This window comes from Bos indicus x Bos taurus, chromosome 4 (assembly GCF_003369695.1).
Source record: "Bos indicus x Bos taurus breed Angus x Brahman F1 hybrid chromosome 4, Bos_hybrid_MaternalHap_v2.0, whole genome shotgun sequence".
Classification (NCBI taxonomy): Eukaryota; Metazoa; Chordata; class Mammalia; order Artiodactyla; family Bovidae; genus Bos; species Bos indicus x Bos taurus.
Window position 1 is genome coordinate 75,041,041 of NC_040079.1, and position 13,036 is coordinate 75,054,076.

Below are 13,036 nucleotides of genomic sequence, written 5' to 3' on the forward strand. Positions count from 1 at the left end.
AGCCAATGCCTTTTTAAAAATCTAACAGATACCTATAAATAACTAGAAATAAAATAGTTACTTTAATTCCAGCTCTCCTATTGCTTAGAAAAAACAAGAGAATCTCCTTAGAATACATTGCCCTTTGTAAGTTCTAATACTAAAATTTCAAAATTCAGCATATGTTTGCTATGTACCTACTGTGCGCTAGAGACCATATAGAAGCTAGTATAGTAGGAGAAATTATAAGAAAATCATTACTGCAGTACTGTGTGAGCTGTATTACAAAAGAAAGGATGAAAGCCAAAGAACACCTGAAACCTGTCATGACGATTCCTTATCACCGTATCGGTGCATTCTGCTTCTTAGGGCTGCAGTCGGCTATTGGTCACCGTGGATCTAAACCTCACGAATGCTGAGTTTATCCAGTTTTACTTCATGTATGGATGCCTGATCACACCAAACAACCGTAACCAAGGTGTTCTTTTAGAATACTCTGTCAATGGAGGCATTACCTGGAACCTACTAATGGAAATCTTCTATGACCAGTACAGTAAACCTGGGTTTGTATTCTGTTTTATCTCTAATAACTAGTACGTTGAGCAACATTGCTTGATAAGATCTGCCGGCAATCTGTCACAGGGACCACAGGGAGCCCTGAACCACACTCACCACTAGAGGATGCCCCTGAGACAAACTTGAGGATAAGGTTTCTGAGCTGGATAAACAACTGGTTTGGGTTTTTTTATTTCAAGAACAACTAGTTTGTAAATTTTAAAATAGATAAATACACAATCAAATGCCAGTAATGAATAGACCCATTACAAAAAACCATATAAATTAATGAATATATAATTAAGTTCAACAACATTTTGGGAAAATGGAAACAAAAAAACTGTTTGTTTGTTCACATAGTGTTCACTCCATTTTAGGGACTTGGAAGCTAGAAAATAAACACATTGTCTTCTCCAAAATAAACACAATAAAATGTGAATATCCTTAAGAAGCCTAGAGTCTCTTTTTACATTTCTTCCTGAAAAATCCTGAATAAACACAATGTATGTGTCATTTTTAAGAATATATTCTTGAAGGGCAAAAATACAATGTGACCAATTAGAAAAGCCAAAAGGTTCGTAAAAAAGAAAAGAACATTTAATAAAATAGTAGGAGGAGAAGAATATGGAAGAGAAGGATGAGAGAAGAGAAAAAGAGAAGGTTGGAGGAAAGATGAAAGAGCGGATGGGAAGAGAAGGAGAGGAGGAATGATTGTAGCCCAAATAAAAGACAGAAAAAAAATGAGAAACATAGATAATCCTTCAGTGCATGGCAAGCCAGATACCAGCTAAAAATTAGGTAAAATAAAAGTAATTGAGAGTCTTGTAAATGATCATTGAAATGCAATGTATCAGTCAAGATACTGATACATTGATACTGATACATTGATACATTGATACTGATACTGTAATTCACAGCTGAACCTGTGAATTACAGAATTCCTAAAATAACTTGGGAGTTTTTTTTCCTTCTCTTAATATAAGTTAGATCCAGAAGGAAGCTGCCCAGAGATGCTCCAGTGGTTTCACCAGGACTAGAGACCCAGGTCGGAGAAGGCAATGGCACCCCACTCCAGTACTCCTGCCTGGAAAATCCCATGGATGGAGGAGCCTGGAAGGCTGCAGTCCATGGGGTCGCTGAGGGTTGGACATGACTGAGCGACTTCACTTTCACTTTTCACTTTCATGCATTGGAGAAGGAAATGGCACATCACTCCAGTGTTCTTGCCTGGAGAATCCCAGGGACGGGGGAGCCTGATGGGCTGCCGTCTGTGGGGTCGCACAGAGTCGGACACGACTGAAGCAACTTAGCAGTAGCAGCAGAGACCCAGGTTCTTGCTAGCTGGTACTTCTGCCACACTCTACACTTGACCTACACAGCATGGTCCAAAAGAACCCACATTCCAGCTCACAAGCAAAAGGATGGGGCAAGAGCAGTGTGCTCTCTCTCTTTAAAGACATTTCCTAACACTTGCCTACACTTCCTTTCTCATTCCAATAGCCAGAACTTTGTCACAGCGACACACCCATATGCAAGGGAATCTGGAAATGTCTTTATTCTGGGTGACTATTTGCCTCACTAAGAAGATGGGTTCCTAACATGAAGGGAGAATGGGAATATGGCAGTTGAGGAAATGCCAGCAGTCTCTGCCATAAACAAACATTTTAAATCCTACACATGCATTAAAGTTGGACACCAATAAAGGATTCCAAGTGAAACTAAGTGGTACACATTGTAATAGTGCAAAAAAAACTGTGCTCACCTATTAGTAGAAGATGGGAGATGAGCCAAGTAAACTATTTATGAAGAAAGTTATAATGTGTCTCATGTACGAGCTTCTGAACACTTAAACAACATAATAGACAGAGAAAAGGAAGTTATGTTTCTATAGGGTAAAAGCATAACTTTCCAATCCACTTTAGTTCTCTGAAGGAGAAACAAATTCACCAAGGTAGGAACAGTGGTCATAATTTATTTACACTTTCAGCAGCCTTAGATAAATTTCCACTCCAAAGGTCTTTAAAATGTGGTCAAGGATTTTTCAGGAAAGAAAAATGAGAAGAAAGTCATTGCTCTGGGTAAAGCTGTGTGATTGTGTGTCCTTCCAGGAATGGATAGATTTCTGATATTACTTAATACTTTCTAAAATTTTAATTAAACATGCCAATTTAGTGGATAAAAATTATAAAAAGATCTTACAAGGTGAGCATACAAAAAAAAGAGGAAAGAGAAGGGCACACGTGAGCTTCAAATTTGAAATGCATGAGAAAATGAACTTCGAAAAAGATTATTTACCTAAAGACTCATAGAACTTCCCTGGTGGCTCAGATGGTAAAGTGTCTGTCTACAACGCGGGATACCCAGGTTCGAACCCTGGGTCAGGAAGATCCCCTAGAGAAGGAAATGGCAATCCACTCTAGTACTATTGCCTGGAAAATCCCATGGACAGAGGAGCCTGGTAGGCTACAGTCCATGGGGTCGCAAAGAGTCAGACATGATTGAGCGGCTTCACTTTGACTTTTAAAGACTCATAGTCTCCAAACTGCCAGTTACTACACAGATGAGGGTCTAAGATTCACAGTCTACACTTTCCTTCCCTAAGACCAAGCTCCACTGAGCTGTTGTAACCCAAAGGGTATGCAAAATGATGGACATGACCTAAAAAATGTATTTAAATTCAAAGTACTAGAAATTCAACTAACAACATTGTAGCCTTGAATAGATTTTGATTGATCCCCATCTAGAATACTACCTACTGTTCTGGTCATTATACTTTAAGGAAGACGTAAAGAGAGAAAAAGGGGTAAAAGAATCAACAAGGAAATACTGTGTAAGCAAAACTAAAATAACTAAACCTCTTCAGTGTGAAAGATAAAAACCAAGGGGTCATTTTGAAGCTCTTAGCTTAAAGGTTCTTCCCAGGATGAACTGAGGCTTGTTGGCCCTGTCCTGTAGTGCTAAGAGGCAGCCTTGGACTGTAAAGGGAGTTAGATTGGCATGGATTAAAAAGATGAGACTTTACCGCCGCCTCTTGCATCTCCTGCATTGACAGGTGGATTCTTTATCATTGTGCCTCCAGGGTGAACTCTGCAGTTTTCTTTTTGCCTAGGCCTCCTTCAGATCAGGAGGCATAGGGTATATGCACTTTGGTAGACATAAACCAATATTGACTTAAGAGATGGATGTTTGATCCCTGGGTTGGGAAGATCCCTTACAGGATGGCATGGCAACCAACTCCAGTATTCTTGCCTGGAGAATCCCATGGACAGAGAAGCCTGGCGGGCTACGGTCCATGGGGTCAAAGAGTCAGACACTACCAAAGCAACTTAGCACACACACACACACACACACACACACACACGAGACCATAAAATCAAGACAATTTATCATGGTTTTTAAAAATTATTCTAGCTAAACCCCTCTCCTCATCTCCTAAGTGATGTGTAATGTCTTATGTCTGGATGCACATCCTTTTCTCCCATGAGACATTTGACACAACTTTTCCCCACCCTCACCATCATTTATTCTTCAGATTTGTGAATATCCTTCTCCCTCCTGATGCTAAAGAGATTGCTACTCGCTTCCGCTGGTGGCAGCCAAGACACGATGGCCTGGACCAGAACGACTGGGCCATTGACAACGTCCTCATCTCGGGCTCTGCCGACCAGAGGACTGTCATGCTGGACACCTTCAGCAGTGCCCCGGTGCCCCAGCACGAGCGCTCGCCTGCAGATGCCGGCCCTGTGGGGAGAATTGCTTTTGACATGTTTATGGAGGACAAAACTGCAGGTAAATTTTCACTGATGTTAAATGAAAATCCATTTGGGTCTTTTCCAAAAAATGGAATGTAGAACCTTTTATACATTCTCAAGTGGTTACAGAAACAGTGAAAAGAGTGTTCCCATTTCCTCTCTCAAACTTCCTGATTTTACATTGTGACGAAACCTTTTCTTTCTTTCAAGCCAGCAAGCTTGTTTTAATAAATAGCATTCTATAGTTTTACTAATAGGGTAATTTTCTCTGAGAAAATTTTTGTTTCTACATTTCTTGTTTTTTATTTTGGTTAGAAAGCCAGCATTTTTTGGACGTTTGTTTTACTCTCCAAGGACAAGGATTTTGTTTAGCTGTACATGCCTTTGTGATGGCATTTCATGTTTCAGAAATATCCAGGGTCATGTTTGTTACTCTTCATTCTTAATAGGAGTATTGCAGTGGTCCTGGTGTACTGTCAAGGATCTCTCCATGCTATTCTTATTTTTAATGATTTGTTTTCATTTCATCACATTATTCTGGTCCCTTTTTTAAAGTGGTGTATTATATTAAGTATGTGACTTTGTGATGCCACATATTTGGTTATACTGCATAAAACCTGAAATGATATCTTCAGGTAAAGTAGTAATGTTTAATTACATGCATTGTATCAATACTGCAAGTCTTATGGAATGGATAGACTATACCACTATAGATTCATCAGACAATGAGACTGTGCAATACCCAACTCTGCGTTAGAATCTTACGCAGAAAGAAGGATCTGGATGTATTTTGCAGTAATGAGACTGATAAGAACCTTCCAAAGGAATGAAATCTATGCTGAAGACAGTTGAAATGTGGGGAATTTTAGTAACTTAAAATACTTAATCATTAATGTTTTAATGTAAAAGCAATACATGTTCAAAGTGTGAAATTAAGAAAATACAGAAAATCATAAAGATGAAAATCACCCAGAGGATAACCATCATCAACATTTTGATATTTTTTAGAGTCTTTTTTCTGTGCCTTTATATAATCATATTTTAAACTAAATTAGAATCTTATTTATATTTTTTAGCCTGCTTGTTTCATTTAGAATTAAATCCTTATCATTTCCTCTTGTCCTTAAGTTTCTTTGAAAATATAATTTTAATAGCTATATCAGATCAGATCAGATCAGATTACTCGCTCAGTCGTGTCCGACTCTTTGCGACCCCATGAATCGCAGCACGCCAGGCCTCCCTGTCCATCACCAACTCCCGGAGTTCACTGAGACTCACGTCCATCGAGTCAGTGATGCCATCCAGCCATCTCATCCTCTGTCGTCCCCTTCTCCTCCTGCCCCCAATCCCTCCCAGCATCAGAGTCTTTTCCAATGAGTCAACTCTTCCCATGAGGTGGCCAAAGTACTGGAGTTTCAGCTTTAGCATCATTCCTTCCAAAGAAATCCCAGGGCTGATCTCCGTCAGAATGGACTGGTTGGATCTCCCTGCAGTCCAAGGGACTCTCAAGAGTCTTCTCCAACACCACAGTTCAAAAGCATCAATTCTTCGGCACTCAGCTTTCTTCACAGTCCAACTCTCACATCCATACATGACCACAGGAAAAACCATAGCCTTGACTAGCCGGACCTTTGTTGGCAAAGTAATGTCTCTGCTTTTGAATATGTTATCTAGATTGGTCATAACTTTCCTTCCAAGGAGTAAGCGTCTTTTAATTTCATGGCTGCAGTCACCATCTGTAGTGATTTTGGAGCCCAGAAAAATAAAGTCTGACACTGTTTCCACTGTTTCCCCATCTATTTCCCATGAAGTGGTGGGACCAGATGCCATGATCTTCGTTTTCTGAATGTTGAGCTTTAAGCCAACTTTTTCACTCTCCACTTTCACTTTCATCAAGAGGCTTTTGAGTTCCTTTTCACTTTCTGCCATACGGGTGGTGTCATCTGCATATCTGAGGTTATTGATATTTCTCCTGGCAATCTTGATTCCAGTTTGTGTTTCTTCCAGTCCAGCATTTCTCATGATGTACTCTGCATATAAGTTAAATAAACAGGGTGACAGTATACAGCCTTGACAAACTCCTTTTCTTATTTGGAACCAGTCTGTTGTTCCATGTCTAGTTCTAACTGTTGCTTCCTGACCTGCATACAAATTTCTCAAGAGGCAGATCAGGTGGTCTGGTATTCCCATCTCTTTCAGAATTTTCCACAGTTTATTGTGATCCACACAGTCAAAGGCTTTGGCATAGTCAATAAAGCAGAAATAGATGTTTTTCTGGAACTCTCTTGCTTTTTCCATGATCCAGCGGATGTTGGCAATTTGATCTCTGGTTCCTCTGCCTTTTCTAAAACCAGCTTGAACATCAGGAAGTTCACGGTTCACATATTGATGAAGCCTGGCTTGGAGAATTTTGAGCATTTCTTTACTAGCGTGTGAGATGAGTGCAATTGTGAGGTAGTTTGAGCATTCTTTGGCATTGCCTTTCTTTGGGATTAAAATGAAAACTGACCTTTTCCAGTCCTGTGGCCACTGCTGAGTTTTCCAAATTTACTGGCATATTGAGTGTAGCACTTTCACAGCATCATATTTCAGGATTTGGAATAGCTCAACTGGAATTCCATCACCTCCACTAGCTTTGTTCGTAGTGATGCTTTCTAAGGCCCACTTGACTTCACATTCCAGGATGTCTGGCTCTAGGTGAGTGATACACCATTGTGATTATCTGGGTCATTAAGATCTTTTTTGTACAGTTCTTCTGTGTATTCTTGCCATCTCTTCTTAATATCTTCTGCTTCTGTTAGGTCCATACCATTTCTGTCCTTTATCGAGCCCATCTTTGCATGAAATGTTCCTTTGGTATCTCTGATTTTCTTGAAGAGATCCCTAGTCTTTCCCATTCTGTTGTTTTCCTCTATTTCTTTGCATTGGTCGCTGAAGAAGGCTTTCTTATCTCTTCTTGCTATTCTTTGGAACTCTGCATTCAGATGTTTATATCTTTCCTTTTCTCCTTTGCTTTTCTCTTCTTTTCTTTTCACAGCTATTTGTAAGGCCTCCCCAGACAGCCATTTTGCTTTTTTGCATTTCTTTTCCATGGGGATGGTCTTGATCCCTGTCTCCTGTACAATGTCACGAACCTCATTCCATAGTTCATCAGGCACTCCATCTATCAGATCTAGGCCCTTAAATCTATTTCTCACTTCCACTGTATAATCATAAGGCTATATAGTATTCCATTATAATTTTATCATCTTAACATTGAATATTTAGATTATTCTTATTAATTCATTGATTAGTATTTCACATGGACAATGGTATAATTGCAAATATTTAATGAAAATCATCCTTTTAAATTGAAAAGGCTTGAAATGTTCTTCACCACTATCAAGTAGTCTAACTCTTTCAAGAAGATTATCAAGTAGACTTATATAATCTGATTTGGAACTTTGCTAAATTACTCATTTGTTTTCCCTATGTAATGGTTTATGTAAGTGAGTTTATGATCAGAGAATAAGTGCAACTTCTGTATGAATAAAAGCAAATACATGTTTTTTCAAGTACTGAAAATACTGATTTTTATTTTAGACTAATTTGTGATGTACAATTAAGTTCATGCTTGTCTTGCAAAGACAGTGCTCCTAGAAAGTATAATATCTACTTACAGAAGTAGTTTATGATACTGCAGAAGAGATTAGTGTTAGTTGATTAATGTAAGCCCTTTTTCAGGATTGCAGCGTTCTAGTATATAATAAAATATATACCAGAGAATAAACTCAGGATATTGTTATTGGAATTCAGATTTCTGTGCCTTTTGATTCTTGAGTCCTATATCTCTGCTATAGGACTAAATGTAACTCCTAATCCAATGGAGTGAAAACCAACAGATAATTGCATTATGGTAGCCATTTGAGTCCTGGAGATAAAAATGCTTGTTCTACAGGCATATGTTAAGCTCAGACAAAATCAAAAGAACACAACACTGGTGAAGGCTGGATTCCAATTAAACTGTTTGGTCTCTTCTCTTCTGAGGCCATCCAACTCTTTGCACAGTAACCCAGGCTTCCAGTTGTACCTGTTCATCTCCACTGTGAATGCTGGAGCTAACCAGGAAACTGCCAGAAAAAAGTTGGGCCTATGAAATCAAAATGTATCATGAATTAGGTGAAATGTATAGATATGTTTAATTTCTAACCTTTCTGGGATAAAATCATGAAGTTAAAACATCCCTTCCAAAAGAGAAAGCAAATTGTGAGGGACATGAATGTGTGGTGTGCATGTGTGTGTGTGTATGTGTGTGCATGTGTTTGAGAGAGAGGCACAGTAGGATTACTTGCACTGATTAAGTCATATCTTGCTGCTTAAATTTTCATTAGACTCTTAGAAGCTTTTTTAAAAATCACTTTATTGAGGTATAATTGATGTACAAAAAGCTGTAGGTATTTAATGTATACAACTTGATGAATTTGGATTTATATATACACCTATGAAACCATCACAATAAAGGCCATAAATTTATCAATCATCTCCGAAAGTTTCCTCCTGCCCCTCCTCTTTTTTAATATTAATTTTTCTATTTTGGTAAGAGCACTTAACATTAATATCTCTCTTAGTAAATTTTTAAGTATGCAATACAGAATTATTAACTATAGCCCCCATGTTGTACGATAGATTTCCAGAACGTATTCACCTTGCATTACTGAAACTTTGTGCCCTTTGACTGACAAGTCCCCTTTTCCCCTCCCACTAGTCTACTCTCTGGTTGTAAGAATTTGGCTATTACAATTTTTTTCATTGCCCAGGAGACACTACCAAAATTTGAGTATAAATAGCTAACTCACTTCTCTATCATGTTACTAAAAATCTTCCTCTTTCTTTAGATTTGGCCTAAAAAGTTAAACACCTGTCAGAAAAACAAATGGATGTACATTTCCCTTTGTTTTTCATTTGTAACACATAAAATGCATTCTTTTTTCCTAAATGTAGACTTAACTAGTTTAGGGAAAAAAAGAATGTATTGTATGTGTTACAAATGAAAAACAAACTAGTATTGGACACTTGATATATCTCAGTCTCTCAGTATCTATGTTCCTAAAATGATGTGCTTATATCAGTGTTTTGTCTGTAGATGGTATGTAATTAGAGAGATTACTATTTCAAATAATTATCGATCTTACCTAAAGTGAAAATTTGCTTTAAGGTATGTTTGTCATAAATCTGTCATAACATTTTTGTTTTTCTTTTTTAAGTAAATGAGCACTGGCTATTCCATGATGATTGTACAGTAGAAAGATTCTGTGACTCCCCTGATGGTGTCATGATTTGTGGCAGTCACGATGGAAGAGAAGTATATGCAGTGACCCACGACCTGACCCCCACTGAAGGCTGGATCATGCAATTCAAGGTGAAAATGTTATGACCTTAACTATGTGTGTGTGCTAAGTCACTTCAATCACGTCCGACTCTTTGCAACCCCATGGACTGTAGCCCACCAGGCTCCTCTGTCCGTGGGGTTCTCCAGGCAAGAATACTGGAGTGGGCTGCCATGTATCCCTCCTTCTCCAGGTGACCTCCCGACCCAGGGATCAAACCTACATCTCTTATGTCTCCTGCATTGGCAGGTGGGTTCTTTGCCACTAGGGCCACCTAGGAAGTCCAGTGTACAGCAATCCACTGTAATTCTTCAAGATCCATCTGTCTTCTTTACAGACCAGATAGGTGAGCTGAAAGGAGATGTGATAGAAATCACAAGCCCCATGACCTTAACTATATAAATAAGCCATATACCAGTAATATAAAAATTAAAAAAAAAATTGTAGAGACAATGATTATACAATCTTTTCTTGACTTAATACATACATTGAAAACTATTAACAAAATTTAATATTAATATACATCCCAAGTATATATAACTTAATGATTAAAAGTGTTTTATTTTTGAACTATTTCAAGGTGAACTTGTGCTGTGTGCTGTGCTTAGTCACTCAGTTGTGTCCAACTCTTTGCAACCCCATGGACTGTAGCCTGCCAGGCTCCTCTGTCCATGGGGATTCTCCAGGCAAGAATACTGGTGTGCATTGCCATGCCCTCCTCCAGGGGATCTTCCCAACCCAGGGATCAAACCCAGGTCTCTGGCATTACAGGCAGATTCTTTACCATCTGAGCCACGAGGGAAGCCCAAGAATACTGGAGTGGGCAGCCTGTCCCTTCTCCAGGGAATCTTCCAGACCCAGGAATTGAAGTGGGGTCACCTGCATTACAGGTGGATTCTTTACCAGCTGAGCTACCAGGGAAGCCCTAAGATGAACTTAAATAAGATCTAATGTGCTTCTGAGATTAAATATTAATAGAGAAAAATATTGATAAGAAAAATGTAGAAAACTGATTTCAATTGCCTGAGTTTAAATCATTATATGATGTAGGCATTCTTTTCCTTTAAGAGAAGATTGTGGCTATACCTACTTTTTTAATAAAAACATTTCAGTGTTTCTGGAGAAAGAAAATTATAGAAAACAAAGGCATGATTAGCATTAATGCCAACATCAATTTTAGCTAAGATCTTATGTCAACCAACTTATTCTGTCTACCTCATTCCCACTATTAGCAACAAATGTTGCATTATGACTGTCTCCATCAACAAAGAATGCTGTGTCTTATCAAAAATACCCTCTGTAATTACTTCACTGCATCTTACTTGCAGTTGAAAGTGATTTATTGAGAGTCATAAATTGTGTAACAAAACAGTAAACTTGGTAAAGCTATTAGCAGTCCTTCTTGGTCGAGCATTCTGCCAAACAGAAGTGCCAGACCATTAGCACAACAAACAACAATTTGTAAGAGTAGGCCCAGGCCTTCCAAGGCAATCTGCCAGCTATTGCAGAAGCACAGCTTTCAGCTTCTCTCCAAACTCCCCGCACAATATATTTGGCACTTTCTATAATTTGTCACCTAGGGCAACCATGTCAACTCCACCATTCATCAGCACAGCAAATAATGAACCTGAAAAGAAACGGATGTGTTGCAGTGTCTGTCAAATAATCAGCAGCTTTCTTACTACCAAGTCCTTAGAGCATGCAATATGGTTTTAATACCTTAATAATCTTAATAATTTTTCATCTCTCTGTTTATTAGATCTCTGTTGGATGTAAAGTGTCTGAAAAAGTCACCCAGAATCAAATTCATGTTCAGTACTCTACAGACTTTGGTGTGAGCTGGAATTATCTGGTTCCTCAGTGCTTACCTGCAGACGCAAAATGCTCTGGAAGCGTTTCTCAACCATCTGTATTCTTTCCAACTAAAGGGTGGAAAAGGATCACCTACCCACTTCCTGAAAGCTTAGTTGGAAAGTAAGTAGAAAATTAAACCCTGGTTCTAAGCATTCAGAAGTGGATTTAGACACTGTGGTCAGCCTGAAAGTACTGTGTAATTGTCAGTAAAATGCTCTCTTCCTCCCTAACTCTAAAGTTCACTCATTAGTGACCTCCATGATGAACTAATTTAAGGAGACCTCAAGATGTAATCCTCAGACTTGTCAAGGTAGGCCCTGACAGGCTCTTCCATTTTTCATACCTCACTAGTGCTCTGTGAGCAATAGTGATGGCCTTGGAGCCAGATGAAAAGGTATATGTTACCTTATGGACCTTGTAAATTGTGCTTTCCACATTGGTCCCTTGTCAATTCATGATAGATGGAGCCAAGAGAAAACCTAACTTATCATGCTCTTAACACTTGTACAAATCCTAATTCTCCATGCTGTTTGTACAAATGTAGTTTGTAGGTTTCATTTTTTTTTTAATCTAAGTATTATGATCTGTACCTGCAGTGGAAAGTAATTAGCCTAGACAGTAGTGAGCCAAGATGGTTAAACTGTTTTCTGAAAAGTATGTGGATAAGTTAATTTAGGCAATTACAAAAAAATTCCCTTCAACTGTAAAATTAGGGGAAAAGATACATTAAAGAAAATGATAGTTATGCTTCCACAATATGTCACAGTTTCTGGCTAAATGAAGAACCTTGTGTGAAACAGATTCGAGATATATGACCAGAACACATAGAGCCTTTGAATAAGGTATTTACACAAGGCAAAAAAGTCCCATAGAGATTGTCTATTGCATGATCACTCAGTTTTCTGGAACAAATCTAAAAGGCTTAGTTAACATGCTAGACAACAATCAGTATACTTTCAGCTGCAGGTAACAGAAAATTCCATTCAAATTAAAATTACATTTGGCTCAATTGAAAGTGAAATATATTATCTGTATAATGAAAAAAATCCAAAGGTAAGTGGACTGTAGGATTGGTTGGTTGACAAGGTCAACAGTGTCTTCAAGGACATTATTATTTCTTACTCTCTTACTCTTATTCTTTGCTCCACTGTCCACACATGGATGTCACAATCAGTCTTCAGACTAGTTTTCTTTGTGAACATAGATGTCTCCCAGAAAGCTGGACCACAGTACATCCTTACCTGTGTCCAATGGAAGAGAAAGAGAGTTGCTTTGGTTTCCAGCAAAGCTGGAGCAAGTACCTCTTTGCATCTCATTGGTACAAATTAGTTCAAGAATGTTCATTCCTTACACCACCAGCAGTTAGGGAAATTACATTATGATTCTCATATGACTTATTTGGGCTTAAGTGGGTGCTGGAGAGCCACCATACCCTCATTGCCTCATTTCCCCATCTTGTTCTCACTCTTTTTTTTTTTTATAATGAGGTATATAACTTAGAGTCAGTAAAATGAACACATTTTGATTGTT

At 38.4% G+C, this 13,036-nt stretch overlaps 1 protein-coding gene across 3 annotated transcripts in view; it reads left to right on the plus strand.

The window, feature by feature from the left end:
* RELN (reelin) overlaps window positions 1–13,036 on the plus strand; it is a 558,183-nt gene that overhangs the window by 516,838 nt on the left and 28,309 nt on the right. For all 3 annotated transcript variants that reach the window (XM_027539733.1, XM_027539731.1, XM_027539732.1), the window contains exons 49-52: window positions 349–542; window positions 4,067–4,323; window positions 9,530–9,684; window positions 11,412–11,626. In XM_027539733.1, the coding sequence (XP_027395534.1) occupies window positions 349–542; window positions 4,067–4,323; window positions 9,530–9,684; window positions 11,412–11,626 (821 nt within the window). The remainder of the gene's footprint in view (window positions 1–348; window positions 543–4,066; window positions 4,324–9,529; window positions 9,685–11,411; window positions 11,627–13,036) is intronic.